This window comes from Agrilus planipennis, unplaced genomic scaffold (assembly GCF_000699045.2).
Source record: "Agrilus planipennis isolate EAB-ADULT unplaced genomic scaffold, Apla_2.0 scaffold62, whole genome shotgun sequence".
Classification (NCBI taxonomy): Eukaryota; Metazoa; Arthropoda; class Insecta; order Coleoptera; family Buprestidae; genus Agrilus; species Agrilus planipennis.
The window spans coordinates 249344-275573 of NW_020438875.1; the positions used below are offsets into that span (position 1 = coordinate 249344).

A 26230-nucleotide genomic window follows, 5' to 3' on the forward strand; every position below is an offset into this window, starting at 1 on the left:
CACTTCATTCCTTCTGAATAGATTAGTTTAGGATCAGTAAAGGAGGAAAGGAACGGAAGATGACCAATATTTGTTTCATTACGAATAATCTATTGTACTCTTCTCAATGGTATATAATCATGTTACCATTGTAAGTTTCTGAGCACATACAGTCGGTCAAGTCAAATCGAAAAATCAGTGTCAAATGCAGTTGAATGCAAGTAACTGTCAGGAGTAAGCTGCACTTATTGGAGAAAGTTTTGATAGTTTACTGTAGCGACAGAAAGTGTGTCAACTAATAGCGGCGAAATAATTGTGTATATTAATAAGAAAGGGTGATAAAGAACATATTTGTTTCACAGGAACAGTAAGTATTAACTTATTGCAATGCACAATAGATCTAATAAATTCTATTAAAGGTTAAAATGTCCAATTCAGTTTCTATTAGCAAGTGAATGTGTAGAGATAAAAAACAGCTGATAAATGGTATTTTAAAATTAATACTAACGTACAATCGGGTGCATTTACATTAATATTATGACATATTTTTTTATGATAATTTACACACTTATGCACTCTATGAAGATAGTCCCTTTTCTACGAAAAAAACAATAAATCTTAAATGAATAATTTTTTTGTTGGGTTTAATTGTTTTACTTGAAAAATCCCTCCCCCCTCCATACCCATACCCTCTGTGGGGGTCATTCATATCCACTCGAATAATTTTTTTAAATGAACCATATTACTGTTCCTTTACGTAAAAGTTAGACCTGGGCTGCGAAATACGAGGGTGGATTGATAAGTTTCCGGCCTGACCAAGAAAAACAAGGTTTTTAAAAATTTTTTTTTTTTATTTCTCAACATAATCTCCTCCAAGGCTGATACATTTCTCATAGCGGTGTTCCAGTCTATTAATGCCATCTCTATAGACTGATTCGTCAAGCTCCTCAAAATAACCATTTACAGCTTCGATTACTTCTTCATTGTCCGCAAATCTCTTACCGCCAAGCCATTTTTTGAGATTAGGGAACAGAAAATAGTCACTCGGGGCTAGGTCTGGAGAGTAAGGAGGGTGCGGCATCAATTCAAACTTTAGATCGTTGATTTTAGCCGTCGCAACGATTGACGTGTGCGCTGGTGCGTTATCGTGATGAAACAAGATTTTTTTCTTCGCCAGATGAGGTCGTTTAATTTTCACCTCGTGGCTCAAACGTTGCAATAAGTCTGCGTAGTATTGACCAGTGATAGTATTACCCTTTGCAAGGTAATCAATGTATATAATACCTCTTGCATCCCAAAAAACAGTAGCCATAACCTTGTTCGCCGAAAAAATTGTTTTTGCCTTCTTTGGAGTTGGTTCCCCTGGTCCAATCCACTGTTTAGACTGTTCTTTGGTTTCAGGAGTGTAGTGGTGGACCCACGTTTCGTCAACGGTTACGAATCGACGCAAAAATTCGCTTGGATTACGCTTATACAATGACAAATTTGCGGTAGAAATGTTTTTTCGAATCAATTTTTGGTCGACTGTTAGCAAACGCGGCACCCATCTTGCACAGAGCTTTTCCATATGCAAATGTTGGTGCAAAATATGTTGCACACGTTCATATGACATCTTACAGGTCTCAGCTATCTCACGCACTTTCAATCTGCGGTCTCCCAGCACTATTTGATGAATTTTTTCGATCATATCTGGAGTTGTGACCTCAACGGGGCGTCCTGAGCGAGGCCCATCAGAGGTGCTCACACGACCCTTTTTAAACTCGGAAACCCACTGCTTAACGGTTGAATATGACGGGGAGGATGTCCCCAGTGTTGAGTCCATCTCTTTTTTAATTTCCTTCGGCGTTAACCCCTTCAAATAAAAGTATTTGATGACAGCACGATTTTCCTGCTTTTCCATTTTTACGAAAACCACAGAGGCGTCTTGTTCAGCGTGCTGTCAAACCTACACTAGCAAGGAGATCGGGCTGAAACTATAGCTACAAGCTATCCAAGGATGGTACTATAGAATGTCACCTCAAGGTAGGCCTAGTGGCGTCATCTCTTGGTTAGGCCGGAAACTTATCAATCCACCCTCGTATATATGATGTAGGTACCTATATTCTGCACAACATAATTGTATGAATTTTTTGTGTCGGAACTGGGGAATTCCACAAATCGTTGATATACAGGAATTTCAATTTCTCAATACAGTAAAGGCGAATTGAGAACTGAACGTAGGGATATTCTATTGCAAGCAATCATCAAAGGACAACATCATCTACAAATAATAACTAGCAATATTTTCGTATAAATAATAAAGTAATACCAGTCCAGTAAATGCAACTTAAAGTGACTGATGGGTGCTTGTTTCTTGGTCAGTATTTCTTCTTTTAAGTCGCACGAACAGGAAGAAGTATAATTTAATGAACGTGTGGAATATGTTTTTTTAACCACGTGAAAATGTAAATATTCATCTGCTAAACTGTTCTAAAATAACGAATTCTTTTGAACAAAACGTAACACCTCTCGAAGGCTTTAAATTGCATTTATTGAACTTATATTAGGTACTTTATTTTTACAAGAACAGATGGCTAAAGGTATGTGTACGAATTTCCCTATACCACGTCCTATTTTTTGAAACATTGTGCCGTTCTTTGATGATTGCATGCAATAGAATTATGGGTTATTCCTATTTCGGTTCACAATACCGTCTTTCCTGTATACACTTTGTTACAGCGAATGATCGTCTTATTCTTTTATCTCAAACATGCACAAAATATGCCCATCGTAAAAATGAACCCTACAATAACAATTACGGTTCGACCTTTACCGATTGCCGTTTTCTCCTTGTAAAAGACTTGGCAAAATGTCCCGATTTGTAGTGAAAAACAAAAAAAGGCATATTTTCTTAGAATTTGCATCGACCGATTCACGTAACTGTAGTTTTTTTGGGTTTTATGAGTACTTCTTCTTAGTTTCATTCAATTATATCCTATTTCAATTATTTATCTTACTGAATGAAGTAAAGTAGCAAGTGAAAATAAGACATATACTGAGTGTACAGAAAACATATTGATTATTTCCAAATTCTAGTTTTAGTTTTCTAAAATGGATCCTGATAAACTTCGTAGCAATGTCATATCAAATTTAAGGGCGTGTTTAATACTGGTAAAAGGGAAATGTGATTTAAGGCAACTTAAGGGTATGTGTTTTTACATAATGTATAATAAATCAGATGTGTAATGTTTTCGTTTGGTTTAAAGCTGATTATCATTCTATAACGGGGGAAAACATCCCATACAATAAACTAGGATTTAGAAGTGTAGAAGAATTTTTATCGTCAGTTCCCTCAATTTTTATTACTCAATCGGCAAACGGGATAACGGTTGAAGCGAAAGAAGACGAGAAGACGTTACACATAGCAAATCTGATTGAAAAGCAAAAAAACAGTAAAAAAAAGACGAGGTATTTTTTCGAAAATATAATTTTTTTGATCGTTAATCGAGAAACTATTATTGGTTTGACTCATTTTTTAGACTTATGCCTGCTAAACAGCCAAACTACTTGTCGAATTCTAAAAATAAGTCTGTAGTTTCAAATTGGAAACCTAAAGTATTAAATCAAAAATGGAAAAACAACCTTAAAACACCTCCACGACAAACAGTTGTAACGCACAATCAATTTGTTACACATCCAAAACATCAAAAGAGTGATTTGCCACCCAGACTGGCGAGGCAACGAAAACAAACCGAAACGTTCATCATCTCTGAAAAAAATAAAGAAAATAAAAATGATACGAACAAATCACGAGATTATGATGTTTCGAAGGGTGATGCCGTGCTGGCGGCGGCTAAAAGGAGAATTGTTAAAAACATGAGCAGTCCCGATATGGATGGATTTTGCGAAATCTTAACTTACGACGATAAACTAAACAACATTAAAGGTGACTTAGCGCCCCCATTCAATATTAATACAGGTAATGTTGTGTCGAGTAATAAATTGTTTGAACAAAATACGTCCGCAACTGGGGGTTTTGCTACAAAAAACCGGAACGAAGATAAGGTAGGGCAAAGGATAGAAATAATTATACAAGGTGTTTCTGATGTAAGTAGTAAGCTTGCAGGAGGTAGTAAGACACTATAAAATAAGAAATTTAAGTAAATGTTTGGTGGTCCGAAAGTTCACCGTTTTCGAGAAAAACGTATTTGAAAGTACAAGCAAGTGCCAGTCCAGCCGTGGCAGGATCACGCACGGAAATGTGACAACGCAACGCCGCATTCAATAAGCTGCTACTTAACAGCATTCTGTACTTCTTTTGCATTTTTGTATTCATGTATTTTTTGCTATATGTTAGATTAGATTAAGTGTAATTGTCGATGTTTATGTTTACAGCTAGCTTAGAGTAGAGTAGTTCTTTACTCTTTTAACGTATGTAAGTAGACAATCGAAGTCGTAAGAAATAGATCAATGTGACAGTGTCATAGGTCGGTGCAAAATCGTTCGCTTGACTTCTTATTTCAGAAGCGCCTTGTGTGTACCTATCGGCATAGCATAATAGAAATAAAAATTCCGCTTAAATAAAAAGTTTCTCTAGGAAAATGGTAGTTTTAAATCATCCGGAGACCATGTGACTGATTTACGAGATTTTGCGAGAAAACACAATTTGGAAGAACCAGTTTTTAAAATTATATCGAGAAAACCAAAACCTAGAACGTCAAATTTATATGATTGTCAAGTGAAGGCGGGTACCATTTTCTGTGGTGTTTTTTAACAAATGTAAACAAATTGAAGAATGTTGTTTTAGATAGCAGAACAGTCATTCTCTAGTTATCCTGTAGATTTTGTTGATTCGAATGCCGCGCAACAATATGCCGCTAAACTTGCTTTAGACGAAATCGTCCCGAAATTTCGCCATCCAAAATCTCTGCTTTTATCAAACGAACAAGACGTTCTAGAAAAAGTACCTCCGATTGTTATGAAACATTACCACGGAATTTGGAATTGGCAATTGGAAGCTGATTATAAAGATATGTTTCACGAACAATTACCAATTAACTGGATGGAAATAATCGATGTTTTACCGTATATTTCGGTGGTGCCTTGTTTAGACAATAAATTCGTACTTCGTTATTGTAATCCAGAAGATGTAAGTGTGGCACATGTGGTGGGGCTTACTTGCTTTAGCATTTGCTTTGTGGTGTGCGGTCTTGTATAAATTATTAGCGGCTTTGCCAAAGCTAATCTTCTTACATATGTTTCTTGTTAATTCGTAGATTTTTCAGAAAGGTGTTAATCACATGACCGCGGTGTCCATGATTTCTGTTCCCTCTAGTTTCGTTAAATTCGACGACGACGGCATGCTCATGGCCGATGTCACTTGTGTCGTTAGCGCCTCGGAAGTTTGGTGCAGACAAGTCGATACGGACGAGGCAGTAAGAAATATTTACCCCCTTAACAGTTTTTTATTTTTCATTTTTTGGTTTCATCCGTAGGAGGAATTTGCTAAAATGATAGCGAGATTCGATGATTTCTATAATTCATCCACAAACGTATCCAAACCGAATGCAATAAGTATTGGCGGTTTTTACGTTGCCCTTTTCGATAAGAACTGCTGGGTACGTGTAAGAGTACTAGATTTGTATGACGAAGAAGTGAACTGTTTCTTCATCGACTACGGTGACGAGTGTTTAATTCCCAAGTCAAATATTTTTCAATTGGAAAGAGAATTTGCCAAGGAACAAGCTCAGGTATTTACAGAAAACTATCATTAACTTTTATTTGTAAATTAATTTCAAATTTTAAGGCGTTCCTGTGTAAGCTAGCCGGGCTGGAACCGCTCGAAGAAGCGTCACTTCATTCTGAAAGTCTTCAAAATTTGGTAGGGCTTCGGGTAAACGTTCAATCGGTTGCAAACACTGACGAAGGTAAACGGAATTAAGCATTCAATAGCTGTCGTTCATCGTATCGGAGGCATTCTTTTGCTACATTTGTTAATTTTTCAATTGTTTTAGTAACTGAAGCAGTCAATCCGGCTATTTCCGTTATTATGTATGACCTATCTTCCGGTGCAGTGGTCAATGAACAACTTATTACTTCAATTACAATGGAATCTGCATCGCCAACGTTACAGAAGGTAAGTCAGTGTTTCTATGCTGTAAAAATATTTATTGTAATTTTTTTGGAACGAAGTTCCTTTACGCGGCAGTCGGTGCGCACTTTTTTACATATTTCATCATCTACTATTTTTTACAAACACCAAAACAATAAACGATATGTAGTCGACTTTGTAGATTTGTACGTTTATTACATCTGAATATAGTCGCTCCGTAAGCTGTAAGTAATAGATATGAGAAGAAGTGTTGAAACCTGATTGCGTCCTATTTCTACTGTGTGGTAACTATCCATGCAGATGAATTCGGTTCTCGAGTATTATCTATACTATTAGTATTCGAGTACAGCGAGCATTTTCAAGAATCGAGTACGTTTTGATTCTTGGATTCGAGTACGCCTATCACGAGTGTGATAGTGTGACCGGTCGCAAAACCTTTTTAGGTAAAAGCTCAAGACTGAACTATGGTGCATCTAATTTAAAATAAATGTATACTTTTTAAAATATTGAATGAAACTTATTGATTAGACTTCTTCTAAAATAAGGATTATTATATTGTTATATTTGAATTGAATAAATAAATTAAATGTACAAATTTTATTTCAAATTAAATGCTTGAAGAAAAGCGTAAGTCTGACCGCACACAGCTTTTTAAAATATTTTCTAGGACGTTCCTACGGAAGTTTACGTTTCATACGTGGCGAAGAATGGAGACATTTATGTCCAAGTGCATTCCAAAGGATTCCACGAACTGCTGAATATGCTGGCGAATTTCATGAGCGAACTCTCCGATAATAAAGTACCTCTTTCATCTAGAAAAGTTCCCACTCCACAGAGTAGCGCGGACAAGCTATTTCTAATACTCTATAAGAAACAAAGGCTTTGGCAGAGAGCGAAAATTATCGATTGGGCTCCTAATTTAAAATTTGCCCAAGTGTATTTTGTCGATATCGGTGATACGGAAGTAATTACCGTTTCCGACGAGATCATCTATTCCATTGAGGAGATCAACGATATCCTCAATAGATTTCCAGAACAGGCGATTAAAGTTCGAATGGTATTCGAAAAGTTGACCTCCGACGAAATTGAAAAATTAGCCGATTTTGTCGAAAAAACCGAAAGACTTCTGCCTCTCTGTCAACCTGTACTGCTAAAGATTCATAGTCAGACAAAAGGCGAAACACCGCTGGTCGAATTTTTCAAGAGATCAGAGACAAATGTTCTCTTTCCTGTCAATAAATCCTTAGAAATGAGCATCGATTCGCAGAATAAAAAGAAAAAGTTGGAAAAACTCATCTCGTTAAATCAGTTCGAGTACTTATCACTTAACAGTAAGCAAGTTATAAATTGTAGTGTTTTAATTAGGTAGGAATTTGGATTTGTAATTTTAGAAAATGTCCCTTCAAGCGGTTCCCTGAAATGCCCACCTTTACCCGAAATTGGAAACTATTTCGACGTTAAAGTGCCGTGTGCTGTAAATCCATGGAATTTCTTTGTAAGTTTTATTTCATAATAAATTAACAGTGCGACTGATCAACCGTCGGTTTAATTCAAGGTCCAACCGTACGATTCTCGAGAAAAACTAAACAAATTAATGTTCGATCTACAAGACAGATACGCCGATCAGCAATTTTCCACATTGTGTATTGAAAATGTCTATCCCGGTGGAATCTACGCTTCAAAGCATGACGATGGCCTTTGGTACAGGTCAGATTTTCTACATGCGATTCTAATTATTTAATTTTTATTTTGATATAGTGGAAGCATTTGCGCATTAAGTTAGCATTACTTATTTTTAGTATCTAAGTTCAGGTCAGTCGCGAAACCTACGTGGAGACAACTAGCTTGTCTCTTAAACGATCGATAAAAAATATACCTAGTCTCTTCTATTTTTAGAACGAGTGTGATCAAAGTGATTCATTCCGGATCGATATCGGTTTTCTATTGCGACTTCGGATATTACGGTAACCTTACCTTGGATCAGTTGGTTCCGCTACACGAAGAGTTTTTAGAGTTACCGTATCAAGCTATTAAGGCAAAATTAGCCGGTAAGTGTAGTAGCAGCTATGTATTTGCTTATGATTTAAAATAAACTGTCGCACGTATTCAGGAATCAAACCCAAATACGACAAGTGGACTACGGACGACTGTACCTACTTTGAAAGGTTAGTTTGCAGAAAAAATTTGGTATCGATCCTAGTTTCAATCGACAGAGATGAGCTGTATAGATATGACAACGTTGTCACTTTGAAATTAATCGATACGGCGACAGACGAAGATGTTTATATTGATAGAGAATTGGTAGAAAAGGGAATTGCCGTTGACGCGACAATAGTGTAACAAAAACAACAACAAGGCAATAAAAGAAAAGGCTGTTGGTAGTTAATACCCGTGAATTTTTTGTTATAATAGTTTATAAGTATAGTTAAAACTCTCATTCCACACGTTAACGTTATATAAGACTTCTTATAAGAATCGCATGTTTTATTTAAAAAATTTTTTTTTTTTAATAATGCCTGAACTGAACATTTGCTATTAGGTACGCAGTATTACTTTGTTTTCAATTGTTTGTCTAATGAAAGCTTTGCTCAGAAGGTTTAAAAAACAACCAAAGAATAATTCATTGTGTTTTTTGAGCGTATAGGTTTATAATATTATGTACTTCCTTCCGTTAAGATATTTATTCAGTTATTGTAAGGAACATTCCTTTCGCTTTATTACTTTTATTATTAAACGTTCTTTAATTCACGATTGTCTTTGTTTATAATAATAAATAAGACGCACTTTTTATTTAATACACTCTAATTTGTTGAACTAAAATAAAGTTAAAAGAAAAGAAAAACATGAAGAGCGTTTTAAGAAAATAAATTTAAATAACCACTTGCTCGCGATATTAAATTGCATTTGAAAATAACAAGCCAAAACATGAAAGCATAAAAGATGCCATTAACAATGACGTGAAGAACGTAGAGCCTAAAAATAAATAAAATGCAATATTAATCAAGGTAACAATCAAATACGAGCCCAGAATCAAATCATTTGGCCCAATGGATAATTTGAAATGAACCACAAACATAAAATTTTACTCATTTATAAAAGTTTCATTTAATTTTAATTTAACTTTAGGTCTTAACTATGTCAGTTAATTTCATTTGGCCCAGTACGTTGCTGTCGTAAAGCTATTAGGATAATAGCTGGACCGAAAATGATTCCGGGCTTGTATATTCATATTTATTATTGATAAGGATTCTCTTCTCACCTGTAAAGGGTTACTTTTGCTTGTTCTAAATTTGTGTTACTTTCCTTAAGAAGGAACCGTTTAGCCCCTAAAATTGCATTTTTAAAATAAACCCACACGTCTATGTTTTGCAAACCAAAATCAAATTGTTCTTTTTCATCAGGCAGAATCTGTTTGTTTAAATTAATGAAATTGTCGTTTTTAAAAGCCCACTGTCTAGAGATAAAGTAATGCAAAGCCATGTTGGCCGAAAAAATTCTTCTTTGCACCTTCAACAACCTAAAAACAAGCATCGTAGAAGAATGACAATTTTTTGATCGTCTACCTACATGGGCTTTTTGTTCATAATTTTCAACACCAAATCTATCAGTAAAGCCGGTATTAAATGCAAAAACAAGACATTAATGTAATGCCAATATTTGCATTTAGTAATGCCACCTCCAGGATACCACAACGGGTTACTTAGGGGTACTTCCCAATTCAATTGTTTACCCATGGCGATCATTTCACCCTGAGTAACGGCAGTTACGTTATGACTGCTGCAGTTGTAGAAATTCACATCCAGTTTTTCGTCGAGTTTTCTGAAAGTATGTACAGTAGTGGTTGGCCACAAAAGAAAAAAATAATTAATACATATGTATACATACGTACGTGTTACGTACAGTAACAAGTTTGATCGATACGATTATAGGTAGAAGAACACAAAAGTGAATCTGAATCGTTTTAAAGGTAAGCATTTCGCATTAAATTGAGTAAGTACTTAATTATAATTTATGTAGGTGTGTTTTTCTAACTAAAATAAGTAGGTACCTAGTTGTTCCTTTCTTCCATGCTGCTACAACAAGTCCTTTAATCGCTACATCAACAGGACAGAAGTCGGTGATGATTTCAGGATCGGAATAATTACTTCGAAGGATGCCTTAAAAATATTTTACATCTATAATTTCGTAAAATAACTCGTAATATTTCGTCACCTTTCCCAGAAGCTATCAACAAACCAACTGGCCCATTAAAATTATCCAACCAACCAGGCATCGGCTCTTTCATGGCAGAAATGACTACAAATCAAATTTTCATCAAAATCTGATAGATTAGACGCGTTTAATTAATCAAAAGTACCAATGGATGGTCTAAAAACAACGGCAGGCAATTTGCCTTTGCATAGATCATAAACTACATGTTCGGCCATCGACTTTGTAAATGTGTACGTATTGGGCAACTTATTCATATATTTCGATAACATGACTTGTAAAGTGTAATGATCCATTTTCTCGGCTATATCAATAGCTTTCCGCCAGTCTGCATGTGGGGGATACAGAACTTCTTCTACAACCTTCCTATCTGTGTTACAATAAGTGGTCGAGACGTGTACAAAAGCCTACAAGATATTATTTTGCAATTAGTATCTACGTCATCATTCGAAACTGTATGGTACGGTGCTTGCCGAAAGTTTTTTTATTTCCGAAGCGAGTCGTATTACTTCACGCGTACCCCTTGTGTTTAAAATGATCGCGTCTTTTAAGGGATCATCGAATCTTACAGACGCAGCGGCGTGAAATATAATCGACACATTGTCCTGAAGGACCTTCCTATCTTCTGGACCCAATCCTTGAAGTTAAAATAATAGTAATAAACTTAAAATTGAATACCGAAGCATTTATTAAGCATACCCAAATCAATATGTGTAACATCTCCTTCAATGGGAATTAATTTTTTTGCAAAATTCGGATTCGTTTCCCGTAACTTGTCGAAGAGCTGAAATAAACAGTACGTGAATCTTTCGATAGATTTCTTTTGAAAAATTAATTGTGCGTACCACTAAATCTGTTATTTTATTTAGTCTTTCGTGGACGTTCATCCCCTTTTTCGTACGCATTAAAACGTAAATTTTATCAATACCACCACAGGACCGTAATAATTTTTCGATCAGTACTTTTCCCATAAATCCAGTCGCGCCGGTAATAAAAATACATTTCCCAGTATAAAACTCGGCTATAGTTTCGGCAACAACAAGAGAAGACATTTTAAAGAGTTGTTTTCAAAATATCTATCTTCTTAACCGCACAATACAAAATATTAACACTTTCGTTGAACAATACGAGTATAACACAAAAAACAAAACAAAAATGATCCTGCACGGGTTCGCAGACGTATGTAAGTATTTCTAAAATTTTACAACGAAGCTATTGTTAAAATTTCGTTGTTGAAATCGTATTCATTAAATGTTGCCTACGGGGCTCATTAATAAATCATTTTCATTGTATTTGCTTCCCATATTATTACAATTACCGGTCTACATTCTAAAATATTAGAATTAAAGGTCAAAAGCCAATGATTATATCTACCATTAACGATCATTCCAAACGATAGGTGAAAAAATTACTTAATAAATTCTTTAAAACCAACATAAATAAAATAAACATACTGAAATTGAAAACCTAATATCAACCTGTAACACGTCGTACTACGTAAAAAAAAGGTCAAAAACAAATGATTATGTATCGGTTAAACTTAAAAAATTAAACGTCAGAATTTATGTCATTATTTGGGGAGGGGGCAGAGTTAAAATTTTCGCGCTTTTCATATTTCGATTTATTTTGATTTGTTTTAATCAAAATTAACAATGGAAGAAGACGAAGGCGAAGAAGAAGCAATTTCCGAAGGTTGAGAGTAATACTTTGTTTTAACATACAATTTTTGTATAATGTATTGTATTAAAAGGACCTAAACCTGCAAAGGATAAAAAAGGAAAGAAGGATAAAAAGAAGTTTGATCCATTAGCTGATCAAGAAATAAAATTTAAAAAGGTCGATTTTGAGCACGCATTAACACCGGAAGAAAAGGCCGCAAGGAAAAAAGAGAAAGAGGATAAAAAGAAAGGAAAAGGGAAGCATAAAGAACCTAAGAAAGCACCTGAAGGTGCAGAAGGTGGTAAGAATATTGTTTCGGTAGGTTCACGATAAAAAAACCGTTTCAATCGATTCCTTTTTAAAACAACGTAGGAAATGAAGAAATGGGAGGAGGAGATACTCAAGAAGAAAGTAATTAAAAGCGTGTTATTATTTATACGTATATTTTTTTCAATATTTGCAAACCGTTTTCCAGAATCGGAGGAGCAGAAAACCGATAAGACGGGTAAAGAAATTATAAAAAAATCGTTACTCGTAGGATAGTAGCACCTCTGGGTAGTAGACATAACATTTTGTGTGATATGTAAATGCCGTATACGATATGAAATGTTCAGCAGAGGGTGAGGAGGCCGAAGGAATCGAACAGGAACCACAAGGCAAGAAGAAAGGCGCTAAGAAAGAAAAATCTAAAAAGGAGACAGAAGAAAAAAAGGACAAAAAAGAAAAGAAAGAGAAAGGTATCAGCATTCTCGAACCTATTTAAGATTGGCTAATCGTAATCGTAAAATGTTATCAAAATATTAACAAACGTATACCTGTTGTCTATACAAGTGCAAGCGGAAGTTCCCGAAAAGGGCAAAAAGAAAGATAAAGAAAAACCCGCTGTAGATAAAGATGAAAAGGAAACGCGCGAAGAAGAGGAAGAGGAGGAGATTGAGGAGGAAGAAGAAAAAATAAAAAAGGAGAAAGAAAAGCCGGTAACAGATACAGCAAAGAAAGGTAAGGAAAAGGTAAAAGAGAAAGAAGAAGTCCCAAGCGAAAAGAAGAAGGGAAAGGAAAAAGACAAAGGTGAAGAAAGCAAAAAACAAAAAGGAAAGAAAAAGTCTGCAAAAGAAGCTGCAAAAAGCGAAAGCAAAGTAGAATCGGAAACTGTAGAGACAAAAGAGGAAGGTTCAACAACGGGCAAAGGTAAAAAAGGCAAAGAAAAGAAAAAGGTAAAAACTTTCAAAACGGAAAATACGAAATATCTAAGTAGAAAATGTTAGGGAAAGAAAGGGAAAAAAACAGTCGAAGAAATTAACGTAGAAGAAGAAGAAACTGTAAAAACGGAAACCATTAAGAAAATGCCATCAGACGACGAGTGGAGTTGGTACTCGTGCTCTTGTTCCGAAGGAGCCGAAGAAGAGCAAGTCGAAGAAGAAGAGGTCGTTACCAAAAAGGGTAAAAAAGGAAAAAAAGATAAAAAGGCCAAAAAGGATAAATCGAAAAAAGCAAAAAAAGAAGAAGAGGAAGAACAGGTACATGTACCTATTACTTTACGACTTCCAAAAGTACCTACTCATGTATGTAATGTAACCATTACCTCTATACGTACGTACCTATTTCAATTTAGAAAAAAGAAGAAGAGCCACCTCCTGAAGACGATATCTTTGCGGAATTAAAAAAAATGCAAGCGGCAGCTCTTGGACAAGCTGAAGAAGCTGCTGAGGAAACTACTGTTGTAAAAAAAGAAAAACCAAAAAAACCGAAGAAGGAAAAGAAACCAAAAGTAATTTTATAACAATCTACAATACAAAGCTAAAACGAAAAAAAAATTTAAGCACCTGGTTCATCGAATCAATAATAAACTTTGTCTGTAATAATTCCCGTAGGAACCCAAAAAGAAAGTAGTCATGACCGAAGCAATGAGGAGACAAATGGAAGAGGAGGCTAAACGGTTGGCTGAGGAAGAGCGTATAAGAGCAGAGGAGGAAAGAAAGAGAATGATAGAAAAAGAAAAAAAAGAGCAAGTCGATCACATTTTAAGAATGGAACAACTGGAAAATTCTATTTTACTTAGACAGCAAATCATTGAAAATAACTATCAGTTATTTTTAATTGTAAAAGAAGAATCTGAAGTACGTAAAAAATGTCATACCTACATATTTTAAACGGTTTCATTACTTTATCGTCTTTATTATTTCAGTGGGACCACTTTATTCGTTGCGATGGTTTGCCTTACCCTATAAACGTAGGGGACATGAACACGTACATAGATTTGTGGAACAGATACATGAAGAAGACGGACATTAAAATTGCTACACAAAGAACGAAAGATGTGCTGAAAGTATCGGCCTACCTAATAAAATTGTTTAAATTTAACTAAAACATTTATATAAAAGATTTTAGATTTCTTAACGGAGTACATCGAAATGCCCTTGGATGCAACTCCTGAAAAAATCGAAGACTGGAAATGGGTAAATAATATAATATAATTATTCAAAACAGCCGTCAATAATTTGTAATATAGATTTCGAACATTGCATTTGTTTTTTAAACAGGTACGTCGACAATGTATCGAAAACCAGCAACGAAATGTGGACAGTTTGACTTGTTATATTTTGAGCTATGTTAAAGAGAGAATGCGCAGAATTTCTATACCAGTAGCGGAATTTAATTTGGAACAGCCCCAATTTACCCTTTGCCTTTATACTTTCGTAGCTCTTCCTCAACCCATAATAAATCCAAGAAGACCGCCTGCGTAACTTGTGATTATATATTTATACCAAAACTTAAGTCTAAAACTAAAACTTTTCGTAGTAAAAGGGTGGAAGTTACCTTCGCTGCAACGAAAGTTGAAGTCGTGTTTCCAGAAGACCTCAACTGTTATCTTTTATCGATAAGATCGATGTACTTAAGATACGATCATTTGACCGAAACGAGCAGAACTTTTTCAGAGCCCGAACCGCCCGATATTTTCAAAAAAGGTGCCTAGGCAGAGCTCATTTAAATTTCTGTATTGTACACATTAATAAATCGAAATCGGTCTTTTCTAGATTTAAAAGAAACTACTTTTTTGGAATTCTATCATAAACTGTATTACAAATACATAAACCGTATCATACCTCCGCCGAAACCGCTGGAGGAAGGTGAAGAGCCCCCTCCCGAGCCAGAGGTCGACATCGAACAGGGGCTTGTTCCCACTGTACCTTACCAAAAATTGGAACCTACTGCTAGCGAGTATTTTGTTTCCGTTGAAGGTAAACTTAGAGAATAAATAAATAAATAAATCCGAGCGTTGAGGTAAAATTAAAAATTTTTAGACGAGATGTATTCGGAAACCGTTCCATCCTTGACAACAATAACGGCCCCAAGGGAAATTAATTTAAGAAAATTCTCAATCATAGGCGGTATTTACTTCCTGAACTTGTTCCACCAACCTCCACAACCGAAAATCTTGCCGAATTTAGAAATAGTCGTGAGAGTGTGTAAGTTTTCAGCATGGATTTTTATTAAGGTCACTTATTTATTTTAATTTTATTCGACGTAGTGAAGGATCCGAACTGTCTAAAAGAATATCCGTTTTACGTGGAGTACATTCCTCCTCCTACCCCAGGTCCTGGCGTTATAAGATCACCAGAAGAGATAGAAGAAGAAATGAAAGAGCAAGAAGAAAAAATGGACAAACTGATATTCGTTAGCATCGAGTAAGATGGCTGTTTTGATTAATTCAATTTAAGTTAGGAAAAGATAAACAATTTTAATTCTGCAATAGTTTGCCCATGCACGTTTTGTGGCTGGATCCTCCAACCGTTTGTCGATGGAATTACAAGGAAAAACTGTGGACAACGGAAGACGTTCACGATGTAAAATATATTGAGGAAAAATATTCCATTTCGTTTCGTACCGGTAGATTTGGCACGTTCGGACTAGCCCTCAACAGATACGTTAACCTTCCGTACCAAACATGGGAAATAAAACCTGAACGCAAGTAATCTTTCAATTTCGAGCAATCATTAGGCATATGAAAATTCGATCTGATTTCTTTAGCGGCACCGTTTCGTTGCAAATAACAGCGGCTGTATTATTCATTGAATTCAATGTAAATGGTAAATTAATTTGTATATCGAAGTTACAAAACAGCCCGACATCGGCAATGAAGGAGCACATCGGAGAATATTACAAACTAACAAAATTAATGAGAGTAATACTTTACTTATTTACGTGATCTAGTTAATGTACTGCATTTTTCCCGTTGTAGATTATGAAAGAAGGCGGTATAGACATTTTTCCTGGGCACGACGCTTTTTTTTACGTTGAAGGTATGTAAGTATGTTTAATAGTTTTGAATGATAATTGAAGAAGGTAAGGGGTAACGGTGACAAACCTGCGTAACAAACCGTTGAAACTAATAACAATTGTCGATTGTTAATGAGTTTGTTTAGAATTATTATTTACATACGTAAAGGGGGACATTGCCGAAAACACTGGCCTACAGAGGAGCATTTGTATTACAATGTCGCTGAAATAGCCGGTTGTTTTAACGTAGCCTGGTCTAGATGGAACATGGTTTCAGGAAGGAGAAACATAATTTTTCAGTTAAGGGATTACGACGTCGAAAAAACGAAACAGGTGTACCTTGTTTACAATAATAAAACAATAAATCGATATAAGTTAAAAGTTACAAATAATTTAAGGTACCGTACAATTTGGTACTGGTCAATCCTCTGAATGCAATTTACATCGACTGCACCGAAGTTAGTCCTACATTAAACCTTGAACCGATCGAAGGGATGAAGGTAGAAAATATTCTATATCTGTTCGATATAATATTAACTGAACGTTGTGTTTTAGTTTTATAGCGACCTATTCTTTCTTATAAGAGGAACTTCTCGAATGAACACCAGAACAAAAGTGCAAAATACTCCTTTGGATATGGTATGCGCATTAGCAGAGTTACTGGTAAAAACGCGAGTTTTCAGTTGGGCATAATCACAAGTAATCTGTAACTATCGTACGATATGTATGTAATACGTGTATCAGCTATTAAGAAATAAATAAAGTAGTAAAATTACATTCTACGGAAGAGTAGTGCCAATAAAATATTAATTTTAAGAAAATTCAAAACATTTATTCGGTCCATCTGTGACAACAGTGTGGGTTAGTGCAAACATAATAAAGTCTCATTTCTTCTTCAGCCCTCCTGGTTTGCGCTTGAAAAAATACAGCCTCCCTGTAAGTAAATAAAAAGTTCCGTCATTCTCTTAAAACCTAAGCAATGAGAAAAATACAGATAGGGTTATTATATTAGAACAGACCTATGCTGACACTTTGGACAGTGGTGATCTTCAGTTCTGGGAAGTGTCGGATCTGATATAACATCGGGATTGATATGAGTTAATTCACTAAAATTAATCAAAATTAAAACCTAAAATGTAACCTAATACCACACATCTTACTCAATTTCGTGCATAATTTTATTTACGTAAATACATTTCGAATCTGCATGCTGTTTGTAGTCACAGTTTCTACAGGCATACAACAAAATTTTGTTTTCCTTGTCTTCTTTAGGGTACAACATGTTATTACTGTAAATATATGAATAAAATTAACGCTCCTGCCCGGTTTATGTCCCGCTTCATTTACAGATGAGTCATGCATCTTGAGAAACCTTGCAAAGCTTATGATGAGAGCATTCGAATGAGCTATATCTGAATGGTAGGCGATGAGCGGGAGGGAAAATATGGGGGGATGAATGTTCAACAGCTTTCGTATTAACTATGACTCAATAGTGGGAGATGAGGGGGGGTACCACGACAATACTCACCTTGTAACTTTAAGATCTCAAGTGTACCTGCCACAACATTTCAGTGGGGAGGAGATTACGATAATGCCCACGCCGACCGTTTTACCGCCACATTCGTCATCAACTTTCTGAAAATATCTTGTCTGTCCCTCATCACCGACCGTTGAAATAAAGCTCATGCGAAAGCTCTTGTCATAAGCTTTTCTACAATCTAAGGCTCATCTAGATATGTATATGAAGCGGGCATACACTGTACCGGAACCAGATGTTTATGTATGTAACTATTGATCGCCTCTTCATGTCTTCTCATTATCCTCACCTCCGATCATAGGGATCGGTATAGTCCCACTTCATATACATATGTTCCTAGATGAGCTTAAGAGTGTAGAAAAGCTCATGATGAGAAATTTAGGATGTGCAATATTTCATGTGTCGTTTATGAAGGGGTAGAGAGGATATAACGAGGTGAAAGATGAAGGTGAATGTAGCTCTACGTAATACAGATAGCAAAATTTTCACAGCGATGCTAAATTTTTTTACGACAGATACGCTTAGGATCAGAAGGTTGTAGTCCCCTCCCTTTTAACTTCGATCATTTTAATATTGTGGCACATATGCTTAAGATCATAAGGTTAGGGTAGAAAAAGGTAAAACAGTTAGAGTCAATATTCTTGTAACCCCTCCTCCCTGGTCTTCTATCATTGAGACATTGTGGCAAATATGCTAAGATCTGATTATGGTAGGAAGAGATGACACGAATGAGGTGAGTGTTGTTATGGTACCCTCCCTCTTAACTCTGACCATTGAGATATTTGGGCAAATACGATTAGGACAAAACGAATAAGGCGAGTATAGTTGTGACCCCCTCCCTCTCATCTCCGACCATTGAGTCATTGCTCATTCGAAAGCTCTCATCATCCAACGATGTATGACTCATCTGCATATGAAGCGAAGCTTATACTATACCGAAGGATTATTTATGTATCGGTTCAACATTCATCTTTTCATATTTTCCCTTCCTCTCAACGCCAACCATTGAGATTTAGCTCATTCGAAAGCTCCCACCACATAGATTAACTTCTATAATATCTCTTATATCTATGTCTCATCATAACCTATGCAAGCTTTCCAACGGTGTCTGACTCGCCTATACATGAAACTGGACTTAAGCCTAAACTAATTTAGTTATTATTTATAAACATTCTTAAATCCTTACCATTCTTGACAAAATCTGATACCGACAAAACCCGGGCCTTCGCTATGGGAATCGTACCTTGACATTTTTGGACAAAGTTAGAAACACCGCATTAACTACTTCTGCTTTCGCGCTTTCTCCTGACCATAGATTACTACCGACTACTGACGTTAGATGTAGCTAAGAGTACTAACAGGAATTAAGCTGTCAAATTGACCACAGAAAAGGGCGAGTTATGGAATCACAGATACATCGAATACAAATAAATCATTGATATATAATCGATACAATTGAAAAAAGAAATTGTTCCTAATTGGTAACGTTAACAATAGTAAATCTTTGGCAACTATTCCGGTTAACCCCCCACACGTTATTTATGAATGATTGATAAATACATTCTGATAGGCAGGAAGCTTATTTAAATTTGCCATTAAAAAATGCATATTTTTTTTCTGGCATACCGCAAGACTTCACACCTTGGTCCAATTCTATTTATAATATTTATAAATGACCTTGAAGTTTTAATTTACGTAAATGATGTAAGACTGTTCAAAACGATTAAGTCAGTTGATGATGGATTTAAAATGTACAAACAGATTTAAATCAGATATACGCATGGTCTTTACAAAACAAGTCAAACATTTGACTTTAGTAGAACCTTTATTATATCGAACAAAGAAGTTCAAGGTGGTCAGTATTCAGACCACTACCGATGGTATTCACCATGCCGTTCGAGGTACTTTACTGTATTATATCCAATATCATTTAGTGCTGTTGTGTCTGTACGACCGTTTGAGTATTATTTCGACGATGATATGATTGGGAGTTTCACGCGTACTATACGTTTTAAATTTATTCGATTGGCTACGATAGTAAGATAACGTTAAAGTAGGCAAAGGCAACACGAGCGAAGTGTGTTGTGTTGCATAAAAAAATTCGGCTAATCGGCCGCAAATCCTTGATCCTTTAATTATTTCAGTTAGAATGAAAACGAGATCGATGATACTGGATACGACTGTCAAAAAATGCTCTATGTCAAAATAAAATATTTATTGTTTTAGTGATATGAATGACCGGAAACGTCAAAACAAAATAAACTTTTCAAAATAGTANATAATATTATGTACTTCCTTCCGTTAAGATATTTATTCAGTTATTGTAAGGAACATTCCTTTCGCTTTATTACTTTTATTATTAAACGTTCTTTAATTCACGATTGTCTTTGTTTATAATAATAAATAAGACGCACTTTTTATTTAATACACTCTAATTTGTTGAACTAAAATAAAGTTAAAAGAAAAGAAAAACATGAAGAGCGTTTTAAGAAAATAAATTTAAATAACCACTTGCTCGCGATATTAAATTGCATTTGAAAATAACAAGCCAAAACATGAAAGCATAAAAGATGCCATTAACAATGACGTGAAGAACGTAGAGCCTAAAAATAAATAAAATGCAATATTAATCAAGGTAACAATCAAATACGAGCCCAGAATCAAATCATTTGGCCCAATGGATAATTTGAAATGAACCACAAACATAAAATTTTACTCATTTATAAAAGTTTCATTTAATTTTAATTTAACTTTAGGTCTTAACTATGTCAGTTAATTTCATTTGGCCCAGTACGTTGCTGTCGTAAAGCTATTAGGATAATAGCTGGACCGAAAATGATTCCGGGCTTGTATATTCATATTTATTATTGATAAGGATTCTCTTCTCACCTGTAAAGGGTTACTTTTGCTTGTTCTAAATTTGTGTTACTTTCCTTAAGAAGGAACCGTTTAGCCCCTAAAATTGCATTTTTAAAATAAACCCACACGTCTATGTTTTGCAAACCAAAATCAAATTGTTCTTTTTCATCAGGCAGAATCTGTTTGTTTAAATTAATGAAATTGTCGTTTTTAAAAGCCCACTGTCTAGAGATAAAGTAATGCAAAGCCATGTTGGCCGAAAAAATTCTTCTTTGCACCTTCAACAACCTAAAAACAAGCATCGTAGAAGAATGACAATTTTTTGATCGTCTACCTACATGGGCTTTTTGTTCATAATTTTCAACACCAAATCTATCAGTAAAGCCGGTATTAAATGCAAAAACAAGACATTAATGTAATGCCAATATTTGCATTTAGTAATGCCACCTCCAGGATACCACAACGGGTTACTTAGGGGTACTTCCCAATTCAATTGTTTACCCATGGCGATCATTTCACCCTGAGTAACGGCAGTTACGTTATGACTGCTGCAGTTGTAGAAATTCACATCCAGTTTTTCGTCGAGTTTTCTGAAAGTATGTACAGTAGTGGTTGGCCACAAAAGAAAAAAATAATTAATACATATGTATACATACGTACGTGTTACGTACAGTAACAAGTTTGATCGATACGATTATAGGTAGAAGAACACAAAAGTGAATCTGAATCGTTTTAAAGGTAAGCATTTCGCATTAAATTGAGTAAGTACTTAATTATAATTTATGTAGGTGTGTTTTTCTAACTAAAATAAGTAGGTACCTAGTTGTTCCTTTCTTCCATGCTGCTACAACAAGTCCTTTAATCGCTACATCAACAGGACAGAAGTCGGTGATGATTTCAGGATCGGAATAATTACTTCGAAGGATGCCTTAAAAATATTTTACATCTATAATTTCGTAAAATAACTCGTAATATTTCGTCACCTTTCCCAGAAGCTATCAACAAACCAACTGGCCCATTAAAATTATCCAACCAACCAGGCATCGGCTCTTTCATGGCAGAAATGACTACAAATCAAATTTTCATCAAAATCTGATAGATTAGACGCGTTTAATTAATCAAAAGTACCAATGGATGGTCTAAAAACAACGGCAGGCAATTTGCCTTTGCATAGATCATAAACTACATGTTCGGCCATCGACTTTGTAAATGTGTACGTATTGGGCAACTTATTCATATATTTCGATAACATGACTTGTAAAGTGTAATGATCCATTTTCTCGGCTATATCAATAGCTTTCCGCCAGTCTGCATGTGGGGGATACAGAACTTCTTCTACAACCTTCCTATCTGTGTTACAATAAGTGGTCGAGACGTGTACAAAAGCCTACAAGATATTATTTTGCAATTAGTATCTACGTCATCATTCGAAACTGTATGGTACGGTGCTTGCCGAAAGTTTTTTTATTTCCGAAGCGAGTCGTATTACTTCACGCGTACCCCTTGTGTTTAAAATGATCGCGTCTTTTAAGGGATCATCGAATCTTACAGACGCAGCGGCGTGAAATATAATCGACACATTGTCCTGAAGGACCTTCCTATCTTCTGGACCCAATCCTTGAAGTTAAAATAATAGTAATAAACTTAAAATTGAATACCGAAGCATTTATTAAGCATACCCAAATCAATATGTGTAACATCTCCTTCAATGGGAATTAATTTTTTTGCAAAATTCGGATTCGTTTCCCGTAACTTGTCGAAGAGCTGAAATAAACAGTACGTGAATCTTTCGATAGATTTCTTTTGAAAAATTAATTGTGCGTACCACTAAATCTGTTATTTTATTTAGTCTTTCGTGGACGTTCATCCCCTTTTTCGTACGCATTAAAACGTAAATTTTATCAATACCACCACAGGACCGTAATAATTTTTCGATCAGTACTTTTCCCATAAATCCAGTCGCGCCGGTAATAAAAATACATTTCCCAGTATAAAACTCGGCTATAGTTTCGGCAACAACAAGAGAAGACATTTTAAAGAGTTGTTTTCAAAATATCTATCTTCTTAACCGCACAATACAAAATATTAACACTTTCGTTGAACAATACGAGTATAACACAAAAAACAAAACAAAAATGATCCTGCACGGGTTCGCAGACGTATGTAAGTATTTCTAAAATTTTACAACGAAGCTATTGTTAAAATTTCGTTGTTGAAATCGTATTCATTAAATGTTGCCTACGGGGCTCATTAATAAATCATTTTCATTGTATTTGCTTCCCATATTATTACAATTACCGGTCTACATTCTAAAATATTAGAATTAAAGGTCAAAAGCCAATGATTATATCTACCATTAACGATCATTCCAAACGATAGGTGAAAAAATTACTTAATAAATTCTTTAAAACCAACATAAATAAAATAAACATACTGAAATTGAAAACCTAATATCAACCTGTAACACGTCGTACTACGTAAAAAAAAGGTCAAAAACAAATGATTATGTATCGGTTAAACTTAAAAAATTAAACGTCAGAATTTATGTCATTATTTGGGGAGGGGGCAGAGTTAAAATTTTCGCGCTTTTCATATTTCGATTTATTTTGATTTGTTTTAATCAAAATTAACAATGGAAGAAGACGAAGGCGAAGAAGAAGCAATTTCCGAAGGTTGAGAGTAATACTTTGTTTTAACATACAATTTTTGTATAATGTATTGTATTAAAAGGACCTAAACCTGCAAAGGATAAAAAAGGAAAGAAGGATAAAAAGAAGTTTGATCCATTAGCTGATCAAGAAATAAAATTTAAAAAGGTCGATTTTGAGCACGCATTAACACCGGAAGAAAAGGCCGCAAGGAAAAAAGAGAAAGAGGATAAAAAGAAAGGAAAAGGGAAGCATAAAGAACCTAAGAAAGCACCTGAAGGTGCAGAAGGTGGTAAGAATATTGTTTCGGTAGGTTCACGATAAAAAAACCGTTTCAATCGATTCCTTTTTAAAACAACGTAGGAAATGAAGAAATGGGAGGAGGAGATACTCAAGAAGAAAGTAATTAAAAGCGTGTTATTATTTATACGTATATTTTTTTCAATATTTGCAAACCGTTTTCCAGAATCGGAGGAGCAGAAAACCGATAAGACGGGTAAAGAAATTATAAAAAAATCGTTACTCGTAGGATAGTAGCACCTCTGGGTAGTAGACATAACATTTTGTGTGATATGTAAATGCCGTATACGATATGAAATGTTCAGCAGAGGGTGAGGAGGCCGAAGGAATCGAACAGGAACCACAAGGCAAGAAGAAAGGCGCTAAGAAAGAAAAATCTAAAAAGGAGACAGAAGAAAAAAAGGACAAAAAAGAAAAGAAAGAGAAAGGTATCAGCATTCTCGAACCTATTTAAGATTGGCTAATCGTAATCGTAAAATGTTATCAAAATATTAACAAACGTATACCTGTTGTCTATACAAGTGCAAGCGGAAGTTCCCGAAAAGGGCAAAAAGAAAGATAAAGAAAAACCCGCTGTAGATAAAGATGAAAAGGAAACGCGCGAAGAAGAGGAAGAGGAGGAGATTGAGGAGGAAGAAGAAAAAATAAAAAAGGAGAAAGAAAAGCCGGTAACAGATACAGCAAAGAAAGGTAAGGAAAAGGTAAAAGAGAAAGAAGAAGTCCCAAGCGAAAAGAAGAAGGGAAAGGAAAAAGACAAAGGTGAAGAAAGCAAAAAACAAAAAGGAAAGAAAAAGTCTGCAAAAGAAGCTGCAAAAAGCGAAAGCAAAGTAGAATCGGAAACTGTAGAGACAAAAGAGGAAGGTTCAACAACGGGCAAAGGTAAAAAAGGCAAAGAAAAGAAAAAGGTAAAAACTTTCAAAACGGAAAATACGAAATATCTAAGTAGAAAATGTTAGGGAAAGAAAGGGAAAAAAACAGTCGAAGAAATTAACGTAGAAGAAGAAGAAACTGTAAAAACGGAAACCATTAAGAAAATGCCATCAGACGACGAGTGGAGTTGGTACTCGTGCTCTTGTTCCGAANTTATTTATTTTAATTTTATTCGACGTAGTGAAGGATCCGAACTGTCTAAAAGAATATCCGTTTTACGTGGAGTACATTCCTCCTCCTACCCCAGGTCCTGGCGTTATAAGATCACCAGAAGAGATAGAAGAAGAAATGAAAGAGCAAGAAGAAAAAATGGACAAACTGATATTCGTTAGCATCGAGTAAGATGGCTGTTTTGATTAATTCAATTTAAGTTAGGAAAAGATAAACAATTTTAATTCTGCAATAGTTTGCCCATGCACGTTTTGTGGCTGGATCCTCCAACCGTTTGTCGATGGAATTACAAGGAAAAACTGTGGACAACGGAAGACGTTCACGATGTAAAATATATTGAGGAAAAATATTCCATTTCGTTTCGTACCGGTAGATTTGGCACGTTCGGACTAGCCCTCAACAGATACGTTAACCTTCCGTACCAAACATGGGAAATAAAACCTGAACGCAAGTAATCTTTCAATTTCGAGCAATCATTAGGCATATGAAAATTCGATCTGATTTCTTTAGCGGCACCGTTTCGTTGCAAATAACAGCGGCTGTATTATTCATTGAATTCAATGTAAATGGTAAATTAATTTGTATATCGAAGTTACAAAACAGCCCGACATCGGCAATGAAGGAGCACATCGGAGAATATTACAAACTAACAAAATTAATGAGAGTAATACTTTACTTATTTACGTGATCTAGTTAATGTACTGCATTTTTCCCGTTGTAGATTATGAAAGAAGGCGGTATAGACATTTTTCCTGGGCACGACGCTTTTTTTTACGTTGAAGGTATGTAAGTATGTTTAATAGTTTTGAATGATAATTGAAGAAGGTAAGGGGTAACGGTGACAAACCTGCGTAACAAACCGTTGAAACTAATAACAATTGTCGATTGTTAATGAGTTTGTTTAGAATTATTATTTACATACGTAAAGGGGGACATTGCCGAAAACACTGGCCTACAGAGGAGCATTTGTATTACAATGTCGCTGAAATAGCCGGTTGTTTTAACGTAGCCTGGTCTAGATGGAACATGGTTTCAGGAAGGAGAAACATAATTTTTCAGTTAAGGGATTACGACGTCGAAAAAACGAAACAGGTGTACCTTGTTTACAATAATAAAACAATAAATCGATATAAGTTAAAAGTTACAAATAATTTAAGGTACCGTACAATTTGGTACTGGTCAATCCTCTGAATGCAATTTACATCGACTGCACCGAAGTTAGTCCTACATTAAACCTTGAACCGATCGAAGGGATGAAGGTAGAAAATATTCTATATCTGTTCGATATAATATTAACTGAACGTTGTGTTTTAGTTTTATAGCGACCTATTCTTTCTTATAAGAGGAACTTCTCGAATGAACACCAGAACAAAAGTGCAAAATACTCCTTTGGATATGGTATGCGCATTAGCAGAGTTACTGGTAAAAACGCGAGTTTTCAGTTGGGCATAATCACAAGTAATCTGTAACTATCGTACGATATGTATGTAATACGTGTATCAGCTATTAAGAAATAAATAAAGTAGTAAAATTACATTCTACGGAAGAGTAGTGCCAATAAAATATTAA

General features: G+C 35.3%; 6 protein-coding genes across 9 annotated transcripts; 3 read left to right on the forward strand and 3 right to left on the reverse strand.

The window, feature by feature from the left end:
• The first annotated feature begins 113 nt into the window (after window positions 1-113).
• LOC108734543 (tudor domain-containing protein 7) lies at window positions 114-8818 on the forward strand. Of its 3 annotated transcripts, XM_018466150.2 has the most exons (16): window positions 114-346; window positions 399-465; window positions 3055-3163; window positions 3225-3426; window positions 3498-4023; window positions 4556-4702; window positions 4766-5107; window positions 5235-5393; window positions 5454-5708; window positions 5765-5885; window positions 5973-6094; window positions 6738-7401; window positions 7462-7565; window positions 7626-7777; window positions 7967-8118; window positions 8181-8818. In XM_018466150.2, the coding sequence occupies exons 3-16, from the start codon at window positions 3070-3072 to the stop codon at window positions 8408-8410; spliced, it is 3270 nt and encodes a 1089-aa protein (XP_018321652.1). In that variant the 5' UTR covers window positions 114-346; window positions 399-465; window positions 3055-3069; the 3' UTR covers window positions 8411-8818. The 3 variants fall into 3 exon arrangements, with proteins under 3 accessions (XP_018321652.1, XP_018321651.1, XP_018321654.1); XM_018466149.2 differs by lacking the exon at window positions 399-465 and having other exon boundaries at window positions 115-346; XM_018466152.2 differs by lacking the exon at window positions 399-465 and having other exon boundaries at window positions 117-346; window positions 5244-5393.
• Window positions 8684-11450, reverse strand: LOC112906552 (putative fatty acyl-CoA reductase CG5065). Its single transcript, XM_025980871.1, has 9 exons — window positions 11125-11450; window positions 10979-11063; window positions 10753-10916; window positions 10428-10686; window positions 10283-10366; window positions 10119-10227; window positions 9638-9889; window positions 9330-9587; window positions 8684-9043 (listed from the first exon to the last, which is right to left on the reverse strand). Exons 1-9 carry the CDS (start codon window positions 11329-11331, stop codon window positions 8926-8928), a joined length of 1536 nt encoding a protein of 511 aa, XP_025836656.1. The 5' UTR covers window positions 11332-11450; the 3' UTR covers window positions 8684-8925.
• A 125-nt stretch (window positions 11451-11575) lies between these two features.
• Window positions 11576-26211, forward strand: LOC108734485. Its single transcript, XM_025980593.1, has 34 exons — window positions 11576-11971; window positions 12030-12239; window positions 12311-12349; window positions 12414-12443; window positions 12553-12675; window positions 12725-13152; window positions 13204-13455; window positions 13551-13706; window positions 13810-14055; window positions 14124-14264; window positions 14320-14394; window positions 14479-14678; window positions 14738-14904; window positions 14974-15177; window positions 15241-15405; window positions 15468-15624; window positions 15693-15908; window positions 15968-16121; window positions 16179-16239; window positions 16386-16549; window positions 16615-16716; window positions 16772-16906; window positions 21088-21208; window positions 23343-23552; window positions 23866-23988; window positions 24083-24465; window positions 24517-24616; window positions 24672-24828; window positions 24897-25112; window positions 25172-25325; window positions 25383-25443; window positions 25590-25753; window positions 25819-25920; window positions 25976-26211. The coding sequence occupies exons 1-34, from the start codon at window positions 11932-11934 to the stop codon at window positions 26111-26113; spliced, it is 5394 nt and encodes a 1797-aa protein (XP_025836378.1). The 5' UTR covers window positions 11576-11931; the 3' UTR covers window positions 26114-26211.
• LOC112906572 (DNA-directed RNA polymerase II subunit RPB9-like) lies at window positions 17027-19062 on the reverse strand. Its single transcript, XM_025980908.1, has 4 exons — window positions 18940-19062; window positions 17377-17505; window positions 17236-17322; window positions 17027-17150 (listed from the first exon to the last, which is right to left on the reverse strand). The coding sequence occupies exons 1-4, from the start codon at window positions 19002-19004 to the stop codon at window positions 17048-17050; spliced, it is 384 nt and encodes a 127-aa protein (XP_025836693.1). The 5' UTR covers window positions 19005-19062; the 3' UTR covers window positions 17027-17047.
• On the reverse strand, window positions 20091-22763 carry LOC108734530 (putative fatty acyl-CoA reductase CG5065). Its single transcript, XM_018466134.2, has 9 exons — window positions 22438-22763; window positions 22292-22376; window positions 22066-22229; window positions 21741-21999; window positions 21596-21679; window positions 21432-21540; window positions 20951-21202; window positions 20643-20900; window positions 20091-20356 (listed from the first exon to the last, which is right to left on the reverse strand). The coding sequence occupies exons 1-9, from the start codon at window positions 22642-22644 to the stop codon at window positions 20239-20241; spliced, it is 1536 nt and encodes a 511-aa protein (XP_018321636.1). The 5' UTR covers window positions 22645-22763; the 3' UTR covers window positions 20091-20238.
• LOC112906566 (nucleolar protein 58-like) lies at window positions 22914-24527 on the forward strand. Of its 2 annotated transcripts, none has more exons than XM_025980903.1 (6): window positions 22914-23284; window positions 23343-23552; window positions 23624-23662; window positions 23727-23756; window positions 23869-24465; window positions 24517-24527. In XM_025980903.1, exons 1-5 carry the CDS (start codon window positions 23245-23247, stop codon window positions 24012-24014), a joined length of 465 nt encoding a protein of 154 aa, XP_025836688.1. In that variant the 5' UTR covers window positions 22914-23244; the 3' UTR covers window positions 24015-24465; window positions 24517-24527. The 2 variants fall into 2 exon arrangements, with proteins under 2 accessions (XP_025836688.1, XP_025836683.1); XM_025980898.1 differs by having other exon boundaries at window positions 22940-23284; window positions 23866-24465.
• Window positions 26212-26230: the final 19 nt, after the last annotated feature.

Excerpts from the sequence above, each read along its gene's own strand:
- LOC108734543 (XM_018466150.2), top strand. The coding sequence starts at position 3,070 with ATGGATCCTGATAAACTTCGTAGCAATGTCATATCAAATTTAAGGGCG. Across the intron at positions 4,024-4,555 it reads AAAACCGGAACGAAGATAAG|GAAAATGGTAGTTTTAAATC; the intron begins GTAGGGCAAAGG and ends AAGTTTCTCTAG. Across the intron at positions 6,095-6,737 it reads CATCGCCAACGTTACAGAAG|GACGTTCCTACGGAAGTTTA; the intron begins GTAAGTCAGTGT and ends AATATTTTCTAG.
- LOC112906552 (XM_025980871.1), bottom strand. The coding sequence starts at position 11,331 with ATGTCTTCTCTTGTTGTTGCCGAAACTATAGCCGAGTTTTATACTGGG. Across the intron at positions 10,917-10,978 it reads TGTTACACATATTGATTTGG|GATTGGGTCCAGAAGATAGG; the intron begins GTATGCTTAATA and ends TTTAACTTCAAG. Across the intron at positions 9,044-9,329 it reads GCAAAAGTAACCCTTTACAG|GCTCTACGTTCTTCACGTCA; the intron begins GTGAGAAGAGAA and ends ATTTATTTTTAG.
- LOC108734485 (XM_025980593.1), top strand. The coding sequence starts at position 11,932 with ATGGAAGAAGACGAAGGCGAAGAAGAAGCAATTTCCGAAG. Across the intron at positions 12,676-12,724 it reads AAAAGAAAAGAAAGAGAAAG|ATGTTATCAAAATATTAACA; the intron begins GTATCAGCATTC and ends CGTAATCGTAAA. Across the intron at positions 15,625-15,692 it reads CTGATATTCGTTAGCATCGA|TTTGCCCATGCACGTTTTGT; the intron begins GTAAGATGGCTG and ends ATTCTGCAATAG.
- LOC112906572 (XM_025980908.1), bottom strand. The coding sequence starts at position 19,004 with ATGTCAAGGTACGATTCCCATAGCGAAGGCCCGGGTTTTGTCGGTATC. Across the intron at positions 17,506-18,939 it reads ATCAGATTTTGTCAAGAATG|TAATAACATGTTGTACCCTA; the intron begins GTAAGGATTTAA and ends ATATATTTACAG. Across the intron at positions 17,151-17,235 it reads TGTCCAAAGTGTCAGCATAG|GGAGGCTGTATTTTTTCAAG; the intron begins GTCTGTTCTAAT and ends ATTTACTTACAG.
- LOC108734530 (XM_018466134.2), bottom strand. The coding sequence starts at position 22,644 with ATGTCTTCTCTTGTTGTTGCCGAAACTATAGCCGAGTTTTATACTGGG. Across the intron at positions 21,541-21,595 it reads GTTGATAGCTTCTGGGAAAG|GCATCCTTCGAAGTAATTAT; the intron begins GTGACGAAATAT and ends AATATTTTTAAG. Across the intron at positions 20,901-20,950 it reads ATTATGAACAAAAAGCCCAT|GTTGTTGAAGGTGCAAAGAA; the intron begins GTAGGTAGACGA and ends GCTTGTTTTTAG.
- LOC112906566 (XM_025980898.1), top strand. The coding sequence starts at position 23,245 with ATGGAAGAAGACGAAGGCGAAGAAGAAGCAATTTCCGAAG. Across the intron at positions 23,553-23,623 it reads ACCTGAAGGTGCAGAAGGTG|GAAATGAAGAAATGGGAGGA; the intron begins GTAAGAATATTG and ends AAAACAACGTAG. Across the intron at positions 23,663-23,726 it reads AGGAGATACTCAAGAAGAAA|AATCGGAGGAGCAGAAAACC; the intron begins GTAATTAAAAGC and ends ACCGTTTTCCAG.